This window comes from Spermophilus citellus, assembly GCF_964194105.1.
Source record: "Spermophilus citellus genome assembly, chromosome: X".
Classification (NCBI taxonomy): domain Eukaryota; kingdom Metazoa; phylum Chordata; class Mammalia; order Rodentia; family Sciuridae; genus Spermophilus; species Spermophilus citellus.
Window position 1 is genome coordinate 14324654 of NC_138190.1, and position 25318 is coordinate 14349971.

The 25318-nt window shown below is 40.6% G+C and overlaps 2 protein-coding genes across 10 annotated transcripts in view; both read right to left on the minus strand.

The window, feature by feature from the left end:
- Window positions 1–25318, minus strand: part of SH3KBP1 (SH3 domain containing kinase binding protein 1) — a 334352-nt gene that overhangs the window by 18861 nt on the left and 290173 nt on the right. For 6 of the 9 annotated variants that reach the window (XM_081277303.1, XM_081277300.1, XM_081277301.1 and 3 more), the window contains one exon: window positions 18007–18092. In XM_081277303.1, the coding sequence (XP_081133429.1) occupies window positions 18007–18092 (86 nt within the window). Of the gene's footprint in view, window positions 1–18006; window positions 18330–18359; window positions 18432–25318 lie in introns of those variants that run through there. The other 3 variants (XM_081277307.1, XM_081277305.1, XM_081277306.1) reach the window with 3 other exon arrangements.
- On the minus strand, window positions 5840–18000 carry LOC308639188 (NADH dehydrogenase [ubiquinone] 1 beta subcomplex subunit 1-like). Its single transcript, XM_081277308.1, has one exon. The coding sequence runs from the start codon at window positions 12466–12468 to the stop codon at window positions 12292–12294; it is 177 nt and encodes a 58-aa protein (XP_081133434.1). The 5' UTR covers window positions 12469–18000; the 3' UTR covers window positions 5840–12291.

Genomic DNA, 25318 nt, shown 5'->3' on the forward strand with positions numbered 1-25318 from the left:
AGGCATGGTGTCTATCACCCACACTTAAGCTGTGAGCCCCAGGAGGACAGGAACTTATCTTTGCATTCTCAAAGTCTAGCTCATTCCTGAGGGGAAAAACACCTGGATATTCTGTTAGCGAAGGAATGAAAGAATAAATGAACAAACCATCTCAGGAAAAGCTCTTAGTCTAGGAGTATAGCTTAGAGAGGTGGCTCCTAGTGGGACATGAGGCAGCAGTGCCAGGGCAGAAGGCAGCATTCTGTGCCACATCTCCAGGGAAAGCTTGGCTGTCCATTTCACTTTATTGGCTAAGGTCTGCACTAAATAGACCCATGCATGTTGGCACCTGGCCACACTTAGCAAGCATCTCCAAGACAGATGGCTGAGATGACTGCCTCATTTCTGTCATTGAGAGTAAGAGGAGGGTCAGACTCCCTCAGGAGGAGCCTCTCTTAGCCTCTTAATGAACATTTCTACCAAGTTTAACTTTCTACATTTTTAGCTTTAAAGAGCACTTTTTTTTTTTTTTTTTGAAACAAGAACCAAACTGAACTGCCATAAAGACAAAGATGTGGGCTGTGGATGTCACTCAGTGGTAGAATTTGCCTGGCATGCATGAGGCTTTGGGTTTGATCCCCAGCGCCACAACAAAATAAAACAAGACAAAAAAATCATGCACCGCATATGAGGTCACTTGCTGAAAAAGGAACCTCATGTTATACTTCCACAGACCACAAACTGCAACATAATTCTGCTTTCTGACAGTAAAGGGGACAAACTCTTCAATGCTGTCACATAACTTTTCAGTGGCCCAGAGCATGCTCCTCATGACTGCGGCCATGGCAGCTGTGATTAAGGTAGAATTTCCATGACTGACTCATTGTGGTGCGAAGAAAATGTCCCAATTTTCATGGCGGGTTTTGAAATGAATCAAGTTGAAACTTGATATAAGCTTTCTCAGCCTAGCTGGGAATTTTTCCTCCTAATAGAAAATGGTTTTAATGCCCATAAACTAGTCCAAAACTATTAAACTGGCAAGTGCTGGGGCATTTTTTAAAAGTTTCATAAGGATGAGAGGCTCTTGGTTCTTGTGACAGTTGGAAGAAAACCCCTCTACAGACATATGGGGATAATTGATGTTGGACATGATAGAATCAACTTGGAAAAGGCCCTTGACTCTTCATGGCACAAAAAATTGCCCATTTTCCAGGAACTTCAGTCACGCCCTTCAATTAGAAAATGTAGCCTCATTTTCCATGGATGGGAGGAATGGTACCAGTGACCACAGGTAACCCAGAGTATATCCACTGAAAACTCAGAGGAGGAACAGTCAAAAGTCTGAGACAAGTCAGCTGTCACCAATGGAACTGTTTGGGAGCTCTTAAATGGCCCTGTTGATTCATCATAGCTCACAGCTCTGGACTTGAAAAGGAGCCCTTGGACGGAAGTTTGTTACATTTGAAGCCTGGCAACATCACTACCTCCCAATAATTCTGGAAGCCATTCTTTGTTCTCCATATCCCTGTCTTAGATCGTTAAAGCTGCCCAAATTTCTTTTTTCTTTTTCTTTTTTTTTTTTTTAAAGAGAGAGTGAGAGAGAGAGAATTTTAATATTTATTTTTTAGTTTTTCGGCGGACACAAGATCTTTGTTTGTATGTGGTGCTGAGGATCGAACCCGGGCCGCACGCATGCCAGGCGAGCGCGCTACCGCTTGAGCCACATCCCCAGCCCCAATGCCCAAATTTCTTGCCTGGAACCACTGTAACACATTTCTCACTTTAAGCCCCTCACCACTCCATGTACTGCCACCAGAGAAAGATGTATGAAATGCCTGAGTATATCTAACTAACTCCTTCTGAGCCACAGAGGCTGGGCACAACTCAGACCTCTTCCAAGAAGCCAAACTGCACCCTAAGGCCTGGAATGAGTGCTTCCCAACTTACCCATCAGTCTGATCTCAGCATTTAGTGCCCTTATTGATTTATCCGACTCCTCCACCAGCCAGGAAATAAACTGTAGCTTTCATCTCTGTTTTCCCAGGCCTAATATCATTCCTAGCTTGTGGCAAGTGTTCAATAGATGATTATTGAATAAATTAGCAAACAGCTGTTCTGGGCTTCAATTTTTTTCCACCATAAAACAATAAGAATTACCTGAGCCATCAGTTTCACAAGGTTATTCTCTTTATGAATGAGAGATTATGTGAAAACCCTTTCAAATCATCCAGGTAGAATTTTGTTTTCAGACCCCACTAATGGAGTTGTGGGATTTGAGAACATGGATCTAAGAGCAAAGCTAGGAATCCTCCTACCTCCTTTTTTTTTTTTTTTTTTTTTTTTTTTAAGATTTAAAGTGAGCAAACCCTAAACCCACAGGGCTGCAGGGTCTTTTTCTTCAATGAAGCAGCATCATAAGGCATTCTGGATAGCAGAAAGAAATCTCACCATGTACATCAGTCATTTGACTAATGTGGAAATCTGTATAGACCACAAAGATGGGCCCATTACTAGGGCTTAAATGAATAACTATGCTAGTTGAGTCACCAACAGGAAAATTAGCAATGATTAGAGTCTACAGGAAAATAGACCATCCAAAATGTTTAGGGATAGTGCAGATTAGCTGTTGCATTGGTATTTATGATCCAAATATGAAGTCTGCAGGACATAAGCTGCCAAGAGTAAACAAGTTTTGAAACCTACATGCCAGTCACCCACTACTCCCCGCTTCACACATACACATGCCCATTTCATCCTCACAAAAACCCATGCTGTGTGGGCACTACTCTATTCCATGAAGGGAGAGATGGAAGGTCAGAGGTTAGAAAACGCACTTAAGGATGCTGCCAGAAAGTGACAGGGCCCCTACATACAGATTCAAGTCATGGGATCCCTTCTACTACAAAACACTAGACAGATGGCAGGATTTCTGCACTATTCATTCAACTGTGAATTCTGAGAATTGTTTCTACAACAATAATTGTCTTTTGTGGGAAAAAAAACCACTCTGTACTCTAATAACAAACTTGGCTTTTTCTCTATTTTATATAAATATGTTTTGAAATGGGCAGAAAAGGGGACTGGCTTCTTTGAGGAAATTTCTGGCAAGAAATGAAAGTTAGCAGGCAAGTTAAGGGGAACTGAATGGCTATTTGGTACACATTACTCAAGAAGTCAAAGGTTTAATGTTTTCTCTGATATGTGGAAACTAATTCTAAATAAGGGGGGTTGTTTAAAGAAAGCAGAAGAAGAATCAGTGGAATAGATGAAGGGGAATGAAGGGAAGGGAGGAAAGATGGGATAAGGAAAGATAGCACAATGAATCTGACCTAACTTTCCTATGGACATATATGAACAAACCCCAGTGAATTTTACCATTATGTATAACCACAAGACACTAATTAAAAAAAAAAAAAAAACTAAAAATAGTAGAAAGATCAGTAGAGTAGAGGGAAGGGTACAGGGGAGGGAACACGGAGAGGGAAAGGGAAAGTACTGGAGACTGAATTAGAGCAAATTATGTTCCATGCTTTTATAATTATATCAAAATGAATCCTAATGTTATGTATAACTAAAAAGAACCAATAGAATTTAAAAAAAAAAGAATAAGAGAGGGAGATATCTGGTTTATTTACTCATTAATTCAAACTTTTATTAAGTATTTACTTCATGCTGGGCAAAGTGAATAGTTTTGAGAATGAAAGTATAATTGCTCTCTATTAGTGCTTCCCAACAGAATTTGTAGTCATGATGGAAGTCCTCTTTATCTGTACTATCCAATATGGTAGCCACTAGCCCCACATAACTACTGAGCAGATGGGCAAGTACAACTATTTAAATTAAATTTAAATAGTCACGTGTGGCAACAAAGATCTATATTATAACCCTGCATCTTGCTATTTCTTCTCATTTACACTCAGTGCATTCATTTATTTGCATATTTACTGAGCATATACTATTAGCCAGGCACTGGACTAGGCATACGGAGATATAGGGATAGAACAAACAGCTATGGTACCTGCCCACATATAGTTTAGAACCCTTTGAGACACACTTTTATATGTACAATTACAAATTCTGCTAGCTATCATGAAGGAAAGATAAAAGATAAAATTAGCAATGACGGCACAGGAACCTAATAGAGGTCAGGGAAGGGGGTCACATCTTACTGAGGAGAGGGAGTGATTTTCTCGACTGATGACAAGCAATGTTAAGTGGGAAAAAGTGGGTTTCCACATTTGCATTCCTTTAAAATTGCTCACTACATGCCCAAATTTGCTATGCAAAACATTTTAATAAATTATACACTTCTTTATTGGAAATAATTATTGCACTATTATTCACAGCTATGTAAATGGACACAACCTTTCTGTAATGCCATTTAGCAATACCTATCACAAAATGTAAATACATACACCTCCAGATACATCAATACTACTTCTAGAAGTTAATCCACAGAAATGTTTGTGTAAACATAAAATGGTATATTTCTGAGGCCAGTGGTTTTCAGACTATTTTGCTTTGTGTACTTCCTAAAATAATTGTGAAAACCCACACATCTTAAATTGATATCTAAAATTTTACATAAATTTTAGTTACACAAGATGTAATTTTTGCAGTATGCTAAATGTTGGTATTTCAAAATATAATTTATGCTGCTTGCTTAAATGTATTCATTCAATATATTTTTGAATAACAGCAATTTACCACTATTATCCATTTAAAAATATTACAAGATCTTAACAGTTGGAAATTTTCCATCATTCCTTTTCCTCCTTGAATTCATATTTTCCACCATCTGGTCCTGAATTTTATTCTAATACAATGTGCTTTTAAATCTTTTGTTAATAGTGTTATCTTTTTCTGATATAAAAACATGTATACAAATTAAAATTTATGATTTTTTTCTTTTCTGAAATCATCAGGCTGTAAGTATAAAAATACTTTTTTCTTCTGGATTGAGTTATTAAAATTATTAGCATAAAAACGATCAAAACATATGCATGTATATGTACCATGCATCTTTATACATAATTTTTAAGCATGGAAAAATAGAATTTTATTGGGCTTTTTTCTCCCAAATATTTCATGGTATATGTGGATGATTATTACTTAATATCAGAATGAAATGGCTTTGTGTTGACTGCGTTCTTCATTTTAGAGATATAAGCACCAAGAAACTTTTTTCACATAAACAGAATTAGGTGGGACAGGAAGAACTTTGTTATTATAATATCACTCAGTTCTCTGATCTCATGAATTATATACTCAAATTCAGTGATCCTGCATCATCAAGAATTATTTTTAACAATGTATTAACAAACAATTCAGTGGGTACCTCCTCCAAATTCATTGGAAGTAAAGAATTAGAAACCAACAGAACTTACAGAGTAAGGATTCAAATCCAAGCATACCTGTCTGAGACTGCTTGATTTATCTGACATATCTCATGCCCTTCTTGATGTCTCGGAACTATGTCCCTCTCTATCAGGGTTTGCTCTAGTTACTCAAACTTAGGATAGTCAACATCCTATCCTTTTACATTTCTCAGTAAGAATTTGCAATTTAAAAAATCAAAATAATTTTTAAAAAGGATGAATAACTTAAAAATCTATAAAAAGTTGTGCTCATACTCCTTAACAGTTACCTGCACTTCAATAGGGCCAGCAAAATTCTTTTTGTTTTAAAGATAGAGTGAGAGAGGAGAGAGAGAGAGAGAGAGAGAATTTTTTAATATTTATTTTTTAGTTCTCGGCGGACACAACATCTTTGTTGGTATGTGGTGCTGAGGATCGAACCCGGGCCGCACGCACGCCAGGAGAGCGCGCTACCGCTTGAGCCACATCCCCAGCCCCCAGCAAAATTCTTATAAGGAAAAATCAGTAAGCCAAAGAAAACCCTCAATTAGACCTTAGATAGGGGCACATTATCAATTCTAGATCAAGAAACTAACACAGAGATGGGCACAGTGGTACACGCCTGTAATCCTAGCGACTCAGGAGGCTAAGGCAGGAGGATCCCAAGTTCAAACCAGCCTCAGCAACAGTGGGGTACTAAGCAATTCAGTGATACCCTGTTGCGAAGTAAAATACAAAATAGGGCTGGGGATATGGCTTAATGGGTAAGAATCCCTGGGTTCAATACCCGGTACCAAAAAAAAAAAAAAAAAAAAAAAGAAGAAGAAGAAGAAGGAAAAAGGAAAGGAGGGAGGGAGAAATTAACATGAAACTGAGCAGCTCAGAGACAAATGAAAGAACAAACTACATAATTTTAAAGAGGATTCAGAGGCTACTAAGAGAATAGTTTCCTCAATGTCCAAAAAAGTCAGCTAAAAGAAATGGGAATCAGGAGCTGGGGTTGAGGCTCAGTGGTAGAGTGCTTGTCTAGCATGTGTGAGGCACTGGGTTCAATTCTCAGCACTGCATATAAATAAATAAACAAAGTAAAGGCCCATTTAAAAAAATAAAGGAATCCCTTTAAAAAAAAGAAGTGGGAATCATAGAAACATGGATTGTGAGGCTGGAGGAGGGCACCTTACAGTCATTTCATTTAAGCCCTTGGTTGAAAGATGAAAACCCAAGGGCTGAGGGTATAGCTCAATGGTAGAGTACTTGCCCCTGGGTCCCATCCCAGTATCACAAACAGACAAACAGAAAAGGCATAAAATAAAAGAGACAGAAACAAACCCAAGACCCAGAGAGATGCAATGGTGTGCCAGATGGCCTGCTTCAGCAGGGCAAGCAGCCTCAACCGAGAGTGTGTTTGCTTTTTGGACAGCAAGATGTATGTGTCATTTCATCTTATTTAATAGCACTTACTTAGATAAAAGAGAAACAGACACTCATAACATGAAATGTTAATGCATATGTAAAATAGTAATATCCTAACATTCAGAACTACATAGAAGCCAAAATTATGCTGATACAAAACTTGAGGAAGAAAGAGCTACTGTCCTGAGGCCCAGAGCTCTTCTTACTCCACTGGGAGGTACAGGAGCAAAGCCTCATCAACTTCTTGGAGAGACTGGAAGGTTCCCACCCGCAGCCTTGGTAACTAAACGAGCTGCTCCTCATCTGTAAAACTTGTGAGAACAAAGATAACTGGGGTAAAAAGTATTTCAAGTGCTCTTAAAAATCTAATGTTCCGTGGGCTGGGGTTGTGGCTCAGCAGTAGAGAGCTTGCCTAGCATGTGTGAGGCACTGGGTTCGATTCTCAACACTGCAAATAAATAAATAAATAAAATAAAGGTATTGTGTCCATCTACAACTTACAACCACCACCACCAACAAAAAATAATGTTCTGTGACTGATTTAACTTTGTATGTGTATATGTGTGTGTTTGTGTGTTGGGTTCTGGGGATGGAACACAGGACTTCACAAACGCTAGGCAAGCACTCTATTACTGAGGCACCTCCAACCCCTTCATGACTGATTTTTACAAAATTACAAGCAATCCTCTCTCTCTCTCTGCCCCCCCCCATATATATTGAGCTGCTAATGGTATGAGTTTTCACCTGAGTTATACTTCAATTCCTGACTCCCTCTGGTTCCTTCCAATTGCCCCAGATTTCTTCTCTCCCCTACCTTTCACCTTTGTAGACATGAGCTGGACCTGTGGTTTTCAAATACCAGCCCAAGAACTGATGTGTCTATGCTAAAGTTGTCTCCAGTCCATAAAGCACTCAGAAAAAGGTCAGTATGGTGAGTTTCCCATTGAGCTTAATCTATTCAATTTTTAAACTTGGAGATTATATCCTTTCTAATAATAGGAGATAACATTTTTTCAAATGTGCTTAAATTATAAAATAAAAATTGGCAATCCCCTCCAATTTTCAGCCTTTTTGTAAATGATCTGTGAAATTCCAAAGAGCACAAACTGTCAGGGAGAGATGACTAAGGCCTGGGGAGGTGAAGAGAGTATCACCACAGGTTACTGCAAAGGTTTGTAACAGGCTTCTTTTGGTTCCAAATCAGGGCACCCTGTTAACCTCCAACTCAGCCTGTCACCACCAGATCCAATTACCTTTTAATGGCGCCCACCAACCTCACTCCCCAACTGCTAATCACTTTTCTTATTTCATGAATCAAAGTTAGCAGCCTGCTAAGCTTGGCCAAGGTTTCTAGACCATACCTTAACAAGAGTCCATGGCAAGAGAAGGATTTTGGTAATTTACTTCATTAAGTGATAATAATAAAATAACATGCTTAATAAATTATAGTTTGTCCATATGGTTTTAGTTTGACAAAGAAGTATGTGAGCATGATTTTCTGGCAGGTTGTGTATCTCTCTGTATATCTGCAAGTAAAACAAAAGCCAGAGCTGGGCTCTGCCAATCCATGAGCCCACAGCTAGTGGGCAGAGAGTGGGGAGCATCCCAAGTCAAATAAATGCCATGTGCAATCTGAGAAATGACTGTCACTTGTTCCCATCTTGCTTTCACATTCACTTGCAACTCACAGGCTTCTGTGGAGTACATGGTGGATACAGAGAAGGCTACTATATAAGTCTCTTTGTTGTATACTAGTCTTCAGATTTGTACCCCAAAAAGGCTGAAAAGCATCTCAGCACATAGCAAAGGTAGAAGCACTCAAGCCATTGGGATGGGTAAAGATTGTGAAGGTCCTATTCACAGAGAGGCAGATGACCAAAATACAAGGGGAATATACGTCATCTTGGCACACAAGTGAGCTTTTCTGGGGCTGGCTGCAAGTCCACATGGCTACTAGGCACTATATAATTTATTAAGTATACTATTTTATTATTATCACTTTATGAAGCAAATTGTCAAAATCCTCTTCTAGCCATATTAAGGCATGATCTAGAAACTTTAGACAAGGTTAGAGGCCTGCTAAGTTTGGTTCATCAACAAAGAGCTATCTTAACTGATGCTCCCCACACCTCATGTATCCCTCCATCCCTCCCCAGATGATTATACTCCTCATTATAGGCTAACAGGTGGAGGTGGCTTGGGCAGGATGCACTGTTTTAGAATAATTCACACCACCAAATATATCACTCTAATGAGGTTAGGCAACATTTGTTATGGTCTCCCCACTATGATTTGTTTGACCTCTCCCTGTGTTTCTATAGTCTTCATGAGACATTTCTTACTGGCATAACCAATGTTTATTGCTTTTATACTCATCTGATGTGATGGGATAAAAGATGTTTATGGAACCACCCATAACTAAGCACAGTCCCCAAGATGGACTACTAAGACCAAGACTGCCCTGTTGGGGGTATACAGGTGGAGTGAGTTCCTGGATTCTGATGAAAACCAACATCTCTGACTGTAAAGGTCTGTAAGTGGAGGTGCTCAGTTTGTATCCAGGATCATGCCCTTTATTTTTATTTATTTACTTTTTGGTACCAGGGATTGAACTCAAAGGAGCTTAACCACTGAGCCATGTCACCAGCCCCTTTTATATTTCATTTAGAAACAGGGTCTCGCTGATTTGCTTAGTGCCTTACTAAATTGCCAAGGCTGGCTTTGAACACATGATCCTCCTGCCTCAGCCTTCCAAACTGCTGGGATTACAAGTGTGTGCCACCATGAGGGCTGAATCGGGCCCCTTAAAGAACCCAGAAAGATGAGGCTTCCACATGGGCCCATTTCCTGTATGATTGAAAGACACCTTTTGAAATGAGTGTTGGTGGCCAGCTTGATCTGTTTAATTATTTAGGGGAATACCTACAATGACACCCCTGAGGGGTGGGAACCAAGGAAGGTTCAAGGCACGGCTGGGAGGGGGTCAGGCCTAGCAGCTCTTCTGAATTAAGTCAGTCTCCATAGGCATCAGGAGGAAACAAAAATGTGAGGGTTAACAAGCAATCAATCAGCAGTGCTGCCTGTTTTCCTTCCATGAAATAGTGCCTAATGCTCAACACGATCTCTTTTCTTTTCGCCACATTAGAGAAATGCAGAGCGCTTCTCAAATATTGCTGATGGAAGTTTAAGTTTGATTGTGACTTACGTCCCTTAATAGGAGATAGAACTGCATATATCCACACATGCACACCCCACACTGTCACATGCAGACTTGTACAACAGCAGCAAATGCATCTGCCATTTCTTGGCTTGGGTAATGCTAACCACATCTTTGGTCCCAAAGGCCATGTTTGGATGTCACTGGAAAGGAGACAGTTTCTGTAAAAGCGAGCCATGACTGCATCTCAAATGTAAGTTCTCCTGTCTGAGTAATTATCCCCAAGAAAGCAGGGAGGTGTTCACACACATGCTTAGCCAGTAGTCTGTCTGGAACTCTGCACATGCCACTCATGGGGTTCTTTACATCAGGTTACATTATGTTCTACAAAATCTGAGAAATTGCTCAACAACCTGAAATGCTGCAAAGATCAATAACTGGCTGTCTAGCTCCAAAAGGAGAAGTTTAATATAAACTTTTCTAATGTAATATTATTATATAAGCAGGGCAGAAAAACCAATAATCCAAATCAGGGGATCTAAGACATCACTCAAAATCTGCCCAAGAAACCCATAGAGATGATTTCTTATAGTAAAAGGTAGAAATTGCACAATAAGAATTTAACCCCCCTATTTTTGCAGATTAGGTATCATGGTAACAAAAATTTTCTGTTAATAGTCACAATTAAATTGCTTTATATATGTCCTTTAGAGCTTTACTATAGAGAATATAGACTTAGAATTTAGCATTGATGACATTTTATTTGTTGTTCTTTTACATCCACTTAAACACCAGCTATTGAACCACTGGAGAATATGTAACCTCAAATACAATGCTCTGTATGGAAACCAAGTTCAAATCCTATCACTGGCTTGGTGCATGGCCCACGCCCCCAGCGGCTCGGGAGGCTGATGCATGATCTTGAGTTCAAAGCTAGCCTCAGTAGTAAAAGTGAGGTGCTAAGCAACTCAGTGAGACCTTGTCTCTAAATAAAATACAAATTAGGGCTGGGGATATGACTCAGTGGTTGAGTGTCCCCGAGTTCAATCCCTGGTATCCCTCCAAAAAAATCATATTGCTGTTTCTAGGGCAAGTAACTTGCCACAAGCTTGCGGAAGAGCTCTCTCTCCAAGGTCATGGCTTTGTCCTTGGTTGAGTGAATTACTTGTTTAAGTGAATTACTTCAAATATATTTACTCTTTTGTACATTAAATCACTAGTTTCCAAAAGCTCTGAAATTATTTTCAAAGTAGGTTTTATATAGATTCTCAGGAAATCGTACAGTCAACAACAGGGAACACAAGGCTGTACTTGGAGTGTGTGTGTAGGGGGTGGGGGGACAGTTCAGATAGTCCCAATTTACCACAGCTTCTTGACACAGACCATGATTTCTTGATCTCTGTGCTATCCATATTTGGGGCAGGGTCATTCTTTGTTGCTTATGGGGTTGCCCTGTGCATTGTAAGATGTTTAGTAGTGTTCCTGTCCTCTGCCTACTACAAACCAGTAGTCATCCCTACCCCCATGATATAATAACCAAAAATGTCGCAAAATATCCCTTTTAAGGGAGCAGTTGAGGACTGCTGATATAGATCAACCTCTTGCACTGAAGTTTGGACCTAGATTCAATCCCCCAACTCTGCTTTTTACTAGCTGGTTAACCTTGCCCAAGTTACCTGGCTTTCTTTATTCCTGCATATTTACTCTGAAAACACAAGTCATTATACTACTCCCTCACAGGGCAGTGGTGAATGAGAGAAATGTGCTAAACATCTTTCCTTCCTCTTGCTTGTTCCACTGCATTATTTCAACACTAGAAAATATGAATGCTGGGAGAGGGGAGACAAAAACAGAGGATCTTCTCTCCATTGCACTGGAGCAATGATTCCAATGCCAGGCTATCAGACACATAGCTACATCCCTCAGAGGCAACCATCTATAGCTGCACCTCAAAGGGGAATCAAAGATTTTAAAGGCATGCTCTTCCCCCTAATATGTTTAGAAAACACCCAGAAGGTTTTAGGAAAACCTTCTGAACACTGGGATTGTTCTGTCACCAGAGCTGTAATCAGCTACATATCAACATCCAGGTGGGCTTCCATTTAAGAAAACCATGTAAAATAATACACAAAGCTCTAGGGACTTATTTTCATCCTCAAATGATTCTTCTACAGGTTTTTGAAGAGCTTTCTTAACATATGTAAAATATAATTCTATGTATGAAGAACTGGTTTACACACAACTCAGAAACACCAATATAGCAGTTATTAGTCACAAATATTTTTGTGAAGTGGGGCAGAAGCACCCTTTTTTTAAATAATAAACATGGTTTTATTCGTATCATAACTTTTAAAATGTGAATATTCTGTGATTCAGCCACAGTCTTTACTTCCAGGTAACTTCTTCATTGGGCCTCAATTCCCTTCTACACAACATAGTCTTGTTGCGGAAGGTAGACAGTTTTTCATCATTCTTTCTGTTTAGATAACATCCAACAACAAATCCCATAGGGACGAGTACATGAACCCAGTGGTCACACACAATCTGAAGTAAGTTCACCATGACTGCTACGGCCCTGGCGCTAACAAATGACACCAAAGATCAAGGGCAGAAGCAGCCCAGAAGCACCCTTTTAACCCCATACATACAGATGAATGCTGTCTATTTATTTATTTATTAACATTGGGACCTTAATGTGTTAGGAAAATTTTAGTGTTCCCTTTTTTTCTTTTTAACAGTTTTACTGAGGTATAATTTACATACCATAAAATTCACTCATCTTAATATTTTTTAGTAAATTTATAGTTGTGCAATCATCACCACAATCTGATTTTAGAACTTTTACAATTGATTCCCAAATCAAGTGGCTATTAAAAGAATTCCGGGCTGGGGTTGTGGCTCAAGTGGTAGAGCGCTCGCCTAGCACATGTGAGGCACTGGGTTCGATCCTCAGCACCTCATAAAAATAAAAGCTATTGTATCCACCTAAAAAACTAAAAAATAAATATTTAAAAAATAATAATTCCTAGGGCATAAATACTTTTACTCTTCCTGGTCCAAATGAACCACAGTCCCTAGTCATCCATATGAGATCTGAGGACAAGTTGCAGTTAGCCTTCATATCTTCTGAACCACATGCATGGCCCAAGTCTAACTTTAAAGGTAGCAACTCTTGGCCCCTAAATTGACTACAGTGTAAACTGTGCTCTGTGGGTCAAGTTGAAGGTGAAGGGGAAATCTTCACCTTCCTCATAGAGGGGGTAGTGTCGACATAAAGAGATAGAAATGGGGCCAGGCATGGTGGCTTATGTGGCTGGAGCAATGATTCCAGTGCCAGGCTATCAGACACATAGCTACATCCCTCAGAGGCAGGAGGATTGTGAGTTCAAAGCCAGCCTCAGCAATTTACTAAGGCCCTAAGTAACTCAGTGAGACCCTGTCTCTAAATAAGGAGGAATGAGAAGGACTTTCTCCAAGTCAATTAGTTGAAACTAGGTGGCTTACTTCACAGGCTGCTTCCCATCTGGAGGCCTATTGCTCCAGAAGGAAAGGAATTGAAAATCTCTCTGTAGTATTGAAGTATAACAATAAATCCTGCCATGTGGTGGGAACTACAATATACGGCATAATAAAAGTAAATGTTATGGCACTTGACTCTGTGGCCTATAATCTCTCATTCAATCAGAACAGAGATTCTTCTATCAGCACGAGAAAACTGGACAATTTAATTTTCTTTTCTATTCATGCACAGGCCTATGTTGGAGCTCTTCCATGTTTTCTATTATGTTACTTGAAATATGGCCGTGTAGTTTGATACAAACAATATCTCAAACTGACATCAACAACTTAGTTTTGGACCAATTGATTTCATTCTAAATTATTGCTGGCTGACAGATGCTGGTAGCTGCCCACATGAGATCTGAAAAAGCCATGTTCTCTAATTTAATATTACAATAATTTTAAATTACAGCTTTATTAAGAGGAAACACAGATTTATTTATAGCTAACACTGACGGTTTCCAATGACTTTCAGGACTATATTATACTATTCACTGCAACCCATATTTGGACAGCTTCAATTGTCTAAAGCACTAACAAAACATTCGGATACAAATAACTTCCTCCTTGATTCAAAGCAATGAACAAATGCTACAAAAGCAGCCCAAGAGAGCCACCCCCCTTTGCAGTGCCCTTTTTTCCTTGGTGGATCTACCTACAAAGAACATTTCTGCTGCGGAGCCTAAAGACATTCTGCTTAAAATCTGCTCTGCCTCTGGTCTCTGAGATGTTGCAAAATCTCACTTTTTTCCCTTAAAAATGGACTTTGCTAGGGTTTGATCTTGAGCCCTAAATTCATCTTCCCTTTTTATTCTTTCTTTTTTTCTTTTTTTTTTTTTTTGTACCAGAGATTGAACCCAGGGGTGCTTAAACACTGAGCTACATCTCTAGCCCTTTTCATATTTTGTTTTGAGACAGGGTCTCGTTAAGTTTCTTAGGGCCTCACTAAATTGCTGAGGTTAGCTTTGAACTCACAATCCTCCTGCCTCAGCCTCCCAAACTACTGGGATTACAGGTGTGCACTGCTATGCGCAGCTTCATCACCTCCCCCCTTTTTTTGGTACCGGGGATTAAACCCAGGGACACTTGACCACTGAGCCACATCCCCAGCCCTATTTTGTATTTTATTTAGAGACAGTGTCTCACTGAGTTGCTTAGTGCCTCGCTATTGCTGAGGCTGGCTTTGAACTCCTCCTGCCTCAGTCTCCCCAGCCGCTAGGATTACAGGCATGCGCCACTGCACCTGGCTTCATCTTCCCCTTTCCTGTGGTAAAGATTATCTTCTTCCTGACCCAGCAGCCACTTCTAAGCAAACAATGTTAATGATAAGCATTTCTACTATGTGTTTTTTTTTTTTTTTTTTTGGGCAGCCCAACAAGTGATTTGCAGAATTCTGGAAGACAAGACAAACACAGGTAAGGAAGTAGAAGCTCAGAGAATCTGTAAATTAGAGAAGGCCATCTAGCCTGGAAATTGAAGATTCAGTACTCAAACCCAGGTCTGCAGATGCCAATTCTGCAATGTTTGCTCTTGCCACAGCTTCCAGGGAACTCCTAATCTCTATCTGCAATCCCTGCCAGTCTCTGGAGCCCCAGACCTCTATTTTCAGACTCCATCCAGCACTGATATGGGGATGTCTGTCCAAATCTCAAAGTAAACATGCTTAACTAAATCCATCAAATGCCCCCTCCCAAACCAGCTCCTTTTGCTGACATGCTCATTTCCACTCAGGTCATTGTAACCCTAAAAACCTCACAGCTAACCTATCATTCTCTTTTCCTCCCTGCTCCCACGTCCAAGTTGTTATTAAGGTCTAGCAATAATTCTCCTGTATTGCTGCTTTTACATCCTTTCTTTTGTCCCCAATCCTTTTGTGAGCAGCTTAATCTTGGCTCTATCTCTCACCTCAACTATCAAAAAACCTGACTCCCTGACACCTACCTTTCTTTCCTCTAATTGGTCCCGCAAAGCTCTCTATCCTACTTTTTAGATGTGATCATGTCACACTTCAGTGTCAGCCATCAATGGCGCCCACTACAAAATAAACCACAAATCTATCCCCTATAAACACTATCTGGCTCCCACTTATATTTCCATGTCAACTCTCCTCCTTCCCAGGACAAACACTACTGCAGCCAGGCTGGTTTACACATAACTGTCAACATTTCCCATGTGACTTCCCTGCCCACCTTCTCCCCTGCCTAATAAAAATCCAACTTCAAGGAATGGATAAGTCCATCCTCTTTTATGGAGCCTATCCTAGCACACCAGTCCTGGGGAACATGCTTTCTTTTGATCAGCTTACTTTCTACCACCCAGTCATCATTTGCTACTTTAAGGGCTCAAGTAGATCTAATGCCAATAGAAGGCAGGGTCTATATGAGGGCCTCAGTACCCAGGCAGCCTTGCATTTAAGTAGGAGGTACTCAAGTATTTATTGGTTGATTATATAGTTGCCAATTATCATTTTGTGTGATGCAAATAATATATATATATATACACACACACACACACACACACACACATATATACATACATTAAGTGGTTAATTTGAGGTATTATAGTCTTTGGGAACTAATGTTTTCTTGGCAAAAATGAAAGAACCAAACCTCAGCATCATTTCTCTGAGTTCCCAAATACATACATCTGGTCCTTAGTTTTCACAGTATGAAAAGCTTCTATAGACTTACCCTTCCCACATCAATGCCTCCAACATTTCCAAACTAGCTGGTTAGACTGGAAAATATACTATTCATATTTGACGCTAGCCTTGTTAGGTATCTCCAAACCCAAAGAAAACAAAGGTCAATGCTCCTCATAAGAAAGACACATGGCTCTGTATACTCTGGAGGTAGAATACCTCCCTTCCTGTGTTACACCCCACCTGACCTTCCAGCATCATCTGTGTTGGCCACTCAACATTTAGAAACAGTTCAGCAGTTGGCTGAACTTTGCCCACCAGTCACTCTGGAGCCCAAACACTGACCCCAGTGGTAGAACTGGAACTTAATTTGGCTCACTTTGATGATTCTCTTTCATTCACAGATGATCACTGCTCTGCTTCTCCCTGTCTTTTCACCAGATCAAATGCTACAGCAGGCCAGAGTTCCTGCTGTTATTGCATCAGCCCAAGCTGTAAGGTTATGCTGTCTGACTGGGCTTCTCAAAGGCTAGCTGAGGATGTAAACCAGCTTTTGGAAACAGGGCAAGTACTTTTGGTATTTACAGTCATGACCACACATCTACCCGCAAGCCTTCAAGAGGTCAGGCCAGAGATTGCAGGTCAGCAGTTTGCAAAGATGCAATTCTATTAGCAGATTCATAAGAAAACAGTACCCAAAAAGGGGATGAAAACCAGGCAAGGAGAACATTTACGTCAAGCATTCTAGTGCTCTTATAAGGCCTGCCAACTGGTGAACTGTTTCTAAATGTTGAATGGCCAACACAGATGATGCTGGAAATGTATATTCCATGAAAAATCAATCCCTGATAGTGACTGCCAGAGGCTGGGGGTGGGGTGTGTGCAGGAGGGAGGTGGGTGTGGCCAGAAAAGAGCAATGTGAGGAATCCCAGCGGTGATACACTAAGCCACACATATGAAAAAAACTGTGGCAAACTCAACACACACACAGTTATTAGCAAAACAGGGCAATCTGAGTAAAATTGGCAGATTGCATCAACATCAATGACCTGTTGCAATATTATGCTATAGTTCTGGAAGATATTACAATGCAGAGGTGGGACTGGGTAAAGGGAATATAGAGTACTACCATTTCTTACATGTCTGAATCTATAATTACCTCACAACATAAAGTCAAATTAAAATAAGGTAAAGTTCAAAATGTAGCCCTCTACAATATACAGAATATGAAAGAATGCTGACTTATGACCACAGTAGTTACAAATAAAAGATGTAAAGCTAAAAAAGTTTGATCCCTGAATCTGGATTTCCTAACAGAGCTATCATTCAGGTGAGACCACTAAGAGCCTCATATCTACCCAAGGATACCCCTAAATGAACCTGACTTGTGTTTACCCAGAGAGATTTTAGCTCCCTTCCTGTTAATCACATGGTGGTATCCTGTCCTTGAGAAAACTCAGTAGTATAGGAGACTAACTGGCAATTACCATACCAAAGCTCATTTTAAACTCAGAGTCCAAATACTTAGTGCTGGATCTACAATGATCTCTGCCATTTTGTATTTGCACCCATTCACTCTATGCTAAATACACATATCACTGGAAAAATGTGCTCATGCCCACTTTCACAAAAAGGTTTATTCATCATTTCTTTTCATTAGACTTTGCAAGGAGTTTCTGCTAAGGCCAGAAAGGGTAAAAATCCTAGGTACTCTGTTTTCATGCAGAAGGCACCATCCCTTCCCTTCTTTACAAAACTGTGACATCTAAAGCCAAGCAAGGGCTGGCAGCCTGGCATTTCAATTATCATGTTAGTTCTCATCACACTGCTTGAAGGGGGAAACAAGGATCTGTAATTCCTTTCCAACTCTGGAATGAAAGCAGAACAATGTCTTTACTCACCAATGTCATTGCTGCGATCCGAGAGATCCTTGTCCAGGATGCTGGCTAGCGTACTGCCCGTCAATTCAATCTTTGGACCGTCACCCCTACGTTAAAAACACAAGTCCAGACATTTAATAATCGGTATGTGTTCTCGTCATTCTGTGAGCTTTCTTGCTGGATACATGTTAAGGAGGGTGCTGTGCATGGGGCAAGTGGCACTGTTGCCTGTGACAGAGCCACAGGGAGCCACTGGGAGCCAATGAGCTGTCCAGCCACATGGGCCGTGGTACAATCTGGGAATGGACTGGATAACCCCCTTTCCTGCACATAGACTCGAAGATGGCTGTTTTAATGACTGCTCCCCAACGCACCTTCAGCCACAAACCCTCCCTCTGGATACACAGGGTGCAACAGAGGCCCGCTCCCGCCCCATGGCCAAATAAGCACTGGCAAACTGGGAGCTTCCCTTTTAAGGAACATGGAATTTAGCCAATGCTGCTTGTCAAAGGTCAGCTACTTTTAACCTTGAAGAAAAGGTTCTCTGGCCTGGGGCTGAGGCACCAGCCAGGCTGTTGACAGGCACAAGGTGTCGAGTTGAGATCTGGCAGCCTGAAAGCTGGCATCAGGGCATAAGTCTGTAAAATTAGATGGCTTCTGGGTGGGTGCCCCTGTGCCCATCAGGACACGAGTGATTTCCTGTATCTGGGCTGGAAGCAGCACATGTTTGGGATGGGAACAGGCCTTCAAGACAATGAGAAAGAAACCCAGCTTCCTCATACACTAGCACAAGGTTCTTCCAAATTCCTCTAAAAGGGCAGTTCTTTGGCCCTCTCAGGGAGATGAGCCCTGAACAAGATTATCCAAGGGCTGTGATGGCAGTGAAACAGGAAAAGATTCTTGCCCATAAAATGAGAAGGAGAAGCCGAGCAGTTGTTCCCAGGAAAGCAACAGAAATAATCCATCTCATAGCTCCTGAAGGTCACCATGGCCTGAAGCTCAACTACACAAGGAGGAACAATCACTCAACAAGCACTTGACAAATACCTACTGTGCTGGGGGTTTGGAGAGGGCCAAGTCAGGTGGTACCTACTCTGGAAAGGAGCATGGTCTAAATGGGAGAGACAGACAAACAACCACAAGCCCATATGGTATAGGCATGCACAATACAGATATGCCACAGTCCTGGGTTTGTTCAGAGGATCTGTATGGCCCCGGATAGAGGGCACACAAAAGAGACAGCATTATAGCTGGGCCTTGGAGAAAAAGGGAAAGAGGACATATTTGTAAAAGGCATAACTGAGCAGGGACTCAAAGGTAGATGAGGGTACACCTGTGCCCAGGGGTCCTTAGAAGCCAGAGGAAAAAAGCTGGCAAGGTTGGAGAGGGCCAGGCAGTGCTGGGTGGGTGTGATAGAGTCTGGTGTGTCTGGTATGTCCTGGTGTATCTGGTGAGTCCTGGAAGTAGTGGGTGGTGGAGGGAAGGCTGCAGCAGAAGACCTGTAAATTTGGAGGGCAAGGAGGGTGGTGGGAGCAGGGCTGGGCCCAAGGGCCTGGTCTCTATTAAGAGCAATATCACCGGAATACTATTCAATGAGTGTGCACTATGGGACTTACTGGGCCTTTCAGAGCTAGGTTGAAATACAAGTTTAGGCAGAGAATGATCTACTGAACTTGAAAAGGCGAAATAACTTGGGCTCCATAAAAGGACCTTTGTTTCTTGCCTCACCCAATTTCCTTTGACTGTGGAGCCCCCCAAAAATGGTTCTGTTGCAGACTCTTTCTTCATTCCCCTGGCCACCACAGCTCAGGGCCACTGAATCAAAGAGATCCTGAGCCAACTGAAGGGGTGGGAAGGAGAAATACATTTCAATGCATTTTATTGTCAGGGCTCTGGCATCCAGTAATTTGAAGGTCCAGTCAATCCCCCATATGAGTGTGTTCTGCATCTATGGATTCAACCAATCTAAGACTGTATAACTCAACAGCAATAAAACAAATAATCTGATTTTTTAAATGAATGAATGAACGACCTGAATAGAGATTTCTCAAAAGAGGAAAAATGACCAACAGGCTTATGAGAAAGATATTCAGCATCATTAATTGTTAGGGAAATGCAAATCAAAACCATAATATCTCATCCTATCTCAGTTAGAATGGCTATTATCAAAACGACAAAAAATAAGAAATACTGGCATGGACATGGAGAAAGAGGAACTGTCATATACTATTGATGGGAATGTAAATTAGTGCAGTCACCATGGAAAACAGTATGGAGGTTCCTCAAAAAACTAGAAGTAGAACTATCATATATACAGCCAAGTGGAATGAAACTGCTGTGTCAAAGAGACATCTGTATTTGCATGTTTATTGAAACACTATTCATAATCAAGACATGTAATCAACCTTTGTGCCCATTGATGGATTAATATATAAAGTATATGTGGTAAACACACACACACACACACACACACACACACACACACGTACACAATGGAGTATTATTCAGTCATAAGAGGAATGAAATTCTGTTTTCCAGCCTGTGAAGGGTGTGGAGGGGGCAGAGGTGGGAAGAGGAGGATTAACAGAGTACAGGAGTGCAGTTAGATAAGAGGAATTACTTCTAATGTCTTTTTGTGTGTGTGATGGGGATTGAACCCAGGGGCACTCAACCACTGAGCCACATCCCCAGCACCCCCCCCCCTTTTTTTTTTTTAAGATACTGGAGATTGAACTCAGGGGCACTCAACCACCGAGCCACATTCCCTAGCCCTATTTTGGATTTCATTTAGAGACAGGGTCTCACTGAGTTGCTTAGAGCCTCACCATTGCTGAGACTGGCTTTGAACTTGAGATCCTCCTGCCTCGGCCTCCTGAGCTGCTGGGATTACAGGCTTGTGCTACCGTTCTTGGCTCCCAGTTCATTTTTATATTCTATTTAGAGACAGGATCTCACTGAGTTGCTTAGGGCCTTGCTAAGTTGCTGAAGCTGGCTTTGAACTCGCAAACTTCTTGCCTTAGCCTCCCAAGCCTCTGGGATTATAGGCATGCACCACTGCACCCAGAACTTCTAATGTTCTATAGCATAGTAGGATAACTAAAGTTGACAGAAATTAATTGAATGTTTCAAAATAGCTAATAGATTTTTAATGCTTTCAACACAAAAAATTGATAAATGCCTGAGGTGGTAGATATGCCAATTACTGTGATCTGATCATTACACCTTTTATAAGTGTATTGAAATATTGCACTGCACCCCATAAATATATAAAATTATGACTTGTCAATTAAAAACAAAAATATTGAAAAAAGAAAAAATATTCAGTATAAAATTGCATCTGTATTGAACACAAACTTTTTTGTCTTATCATTCATTATTCCTTAAACAACACAATTTAACACCTATTTTCATGGAATTTACATTATATCAGTTATTATAAATAATCTAGATATGATTTAAAGTACAAAAGAGGATATACATAGGTTAAATGGAAATAGAATACCATTTTATATAAGTGACTTAAGCATCCAAGAATTTTGGTATCCTTGGAGGGGGTTCTTAGAAATGATCCCCCCACAGGTACTCAGGGATAAAATATTTTAAAAATGCAGAATTATTAGTAGGAAAGGATCATTATCATTTTAAAATGTCTTTCTTTCCCCAAATAGAATAGAATAATTTCTTGAGAGTCCTTAAATATTATTATTTGTTAGCCACAGGGCTTGATGGATTTGGTGGTTTCATCCTCCAAACTCAGACTCAACTCAAGTTATACTCACAGCCAGACAGTCCTAACCATTTTGGAACACACCAAGAACCAGAACTTACACATATCCTGCCTGGGGAGAAAGGTCATTCAGACAATGGGACTAGTTAATTCCACTAGGCTGGGTTTGTTGTTGTTGTTGTTTTCCTTGTTTGTGTTTGTTTTTTGCTTGCTTTATCTGGTCAAGAGGGAAGATGGTTTGAGATGACATCCTGGTGGGAGGCTCAGCAGTAAATAAGAGGGACTATCGGAGAGAAGGAATTTTGCTCCTAAGTTAATCACATACATCTCAGACAAACGCAGCTGCTTCTGAACGTGTGGTTTAGTTGTGTATTCTGGTAACCATGGATCTTGAAGAAGCTGTGTTTCTCTTTGATTTGACAGCTGAAAGCTTCCAGTCCAACATGAGCCTATCTTGAGGGGTTGTTGGAAGACTCTGTTATGTATTACTGTGCTCATCATATCTTGGATTTTATTACTCTTCTGCCCTTATTTCCCTTTTACTGTCACTCTCAACTATTTTGTTCTTTTATATGTATTTGTTTTTCTTTGGGATCTGGCTTTTAATTTATTTTCAAATATTATTTTATTTAACTGACAACAATCATACATATTTATGGTATACAATGTGATATTTCAATACACACATATGTTGTAGAATGATCAATCACACTAATTAGCATATCCATCACCTCAACTGTTTATCATCTTTTTGTGGTGAGAATATTTATAATCCTTTCTTTAGCTGTTCTGAGATTGCAACACATTATTATTAATTATAGTCACCATGCTGTGTAATTGATTACTAGAATTTATTCTTCCTCCCTGACTGAAACTTGTGCCTATTGACCAATGTCTCCTCTTTCCCTGTCTATCTGCCCTCTCCACCAGCCACTGGTAACTGTCATTCTACTCTCTGAGTTTGACTTTTTTAGATTCCATATATGAGATCTATGTACCTAGTGATCTTCTTCACTTAATCTTCAGAAGTGGGCTTTGTCATTTATCCCCTACCAGTTCAATGCTTTGTACATGTAGGTATGCCAAAAAGGTTCCTGTAAATGAATAGGCAGACATTATGATCTGTCTGGACCTTGTATACCTTAGACAATAACCTGTGGATAAGTTGCATTCTGGGTTTTTTTTTTTTTTTTGGTATCAGGGATTGAACCCAGGGGTACTTGATCACCGAGCCACATCCCCAGCCCTTTTTTATATTTTATTTAGAGACAGGGTCTCACTGAGTTGCTTAGAGCCTTACTAAATTGCTGAGGCTGGCTTTGAACTTGAACTTGTGATTCTTCTGCTTCAGCCTCCCAAGCCATTGGGATTATAGGCATGTGCCATCAGGTCCAGGTGCATTCTTGATTTCCTAACCTATCTTAGTTCTTCTAGGCTGACAAAACACTGTAAACTGGGCTGGGAATATAGCTCAGTTGGTAGAGTGTTTACCTAGTATGCACAAATCTCTGAGGTCAATCCCCAGCACCACCAAAAACAACAAACCACTGTAAATTGGTAGCTTGGCTTATAAACAAACATTTATTGCTCTCAGTTCTGAGCCTAGAAGACCAACATGAAGGTGTTGGCAGATTCAGGGTTTGGTGAGGGCTGCTCCCTGATTCATAGATGATATCTTTTCACCCCATCCTCAAGTGGTAAAAGCTGAAAGGTTTCTTTTTTTTTTTTTTTTTTAAAGATAGAGTGAGAGAGGAAGGGGGGGAGAGAGGGGGGGGGAGAGAGAGAGAGAGAGAATTTTTAATATTTATTTTTAGTTCTCGGCGGACACAACATCTTTGTTGGTATGTGGTGCTGAGGATCGAACCCGGGCCGCACGCATGCCAGACGAGCGCGCTACCGCTGAGCCACATCCCCAGCCCCCTGAAAGGTTTCTTATAAGGGCACTAATGCCATTTGTAAGGGCTCTACCCTTGTGACCTAATCACCTTCTAAAGGTCCCACCTTCTAATGCAACACCTTGGGGGTTAGGATCTCAATAGGTGAATTGGAGGATGACAGGCATTCAGACCACAGCACCTTCATTCTCAAATCACTTCTCACACTTGAGTAACGTATCAACACTTTTTAAATGAAAAACAAATTCTTGGAGATCCCCTAGATTATGTGGTTATTGGTTGAATTGTGTCCCCTCCAAATTCAAATGTTGAAGCCCTAACCCCCCAATACCTCAGAATGTGACTGCATTTGGAGACAGGGCCTTTAAGTTAAAATGTGGTCCTTAGGGTGAGCCATAAACTAATCTACTGTTTTTATAAGAGGAGGAGTTTGGATACACAGAGAAAAGACCCTGTGAGGACCCAGAGGGAAGGCAGCCACCTGCAAGCCAAGAAGAGAGGCCTCAAAAGAAACCAATCCTGCTGACACCTTGATCTTAGTGTGATCTTGCGCTCACAACCATGAGAAAATAAATTTCTGTTGTGTAAGCTACCCAGTCTGTGGTATTTTGTTATGGTAGCCTAAGCAAATAACAACTCTGAGAACTCAAAAAAAAAAAAAAAAATTTCTGGATTGTGGCTGTCAATGGACAACTATTGCTATACGGGCATTTTGTCTTTACAACTATTAGAATTATAAAGAACATAGTGTAAATGTAAAACTAAACTGTAAACTGATTATAGCTACTAGAGGCTCGATCCCAAATTTGGGGAGTGCTGTTCTGGTGGTACTGAATAAAAAGGAAAAGTCATTGTACTAGAAGTTGGCCAAAGTGGCTGCTCTTCAATTGGCATTTGGTGTGTCCTGGGTGAGCCAGGGAAGAGTTTCATATCTCTGGGATTAGCCTGCAGGCTCTGTACAGATGGTCTGATACCCTGAACCATGAAGGACCACCCTGAAGAAAAAAGAGCTAATCATCCCCTAGTGACTCCTCCCCAGATTCTAAAGCACCAGCCACATTCTGACAGGAAAGGGATTGAGATCTTGCTCATATATAACTGAGCCCTGATCCTTCATGCCAAGAGCCAGACACAAGCTTCAGTGGAAATGATCTATGTAGGGCCAGAAGCTAGCCTATTTTGAAAACACAGTAGGTGTAGTTTAAAAAAGGTTCTGATCCTTCCAAGTAGGGGAGCTGCAGCTGGTGTTTTGACAGTGCTCAGACTGTGGGTGTGTAAGCATTTTACAATGTCTATTTGTAAATGCCTTTCACTGTATTTATAGCCTCTTTACAACAATGCTAATGAACTTCAGTTCTAAAAAATACCAGAATTTCTGAAATTCACAGAAGCACATGTCTGGAGTGGCTGCCATCCAATGAGCATACAGCCCCCTATAGTGCCCATTCTCCCCCAGTCTGCCCAACACAAGGGTTCTTTTTGGCAAAACAGGGTGTTGTTGAACTCCAAGAAAGAGGAAAAAGCCCATCCTTCTATCATTTACCAGTTCCTATAAGTGTTTTTGTTTGATGGGTTTTATGGTCACAGCTGTTAAATAAAAGAACATAGTAGAAGGCTGGCAATACCTAGCACCATCTATCCAAAGGCTTCAGAACAAAGTTATCCTGGCTCATTTCTGATTTTGAAATTAAAATAAAGCTATTTTGTATAT

Coding starts and splice junctions, on each gene's coding strand:
- LOC308639188 (XM_081277308.1), bottom strand. CDS start 12,468: ATGGTGAACTTACTTCAGATTGTGTGTGACCACTGGGTTCATGTACTC.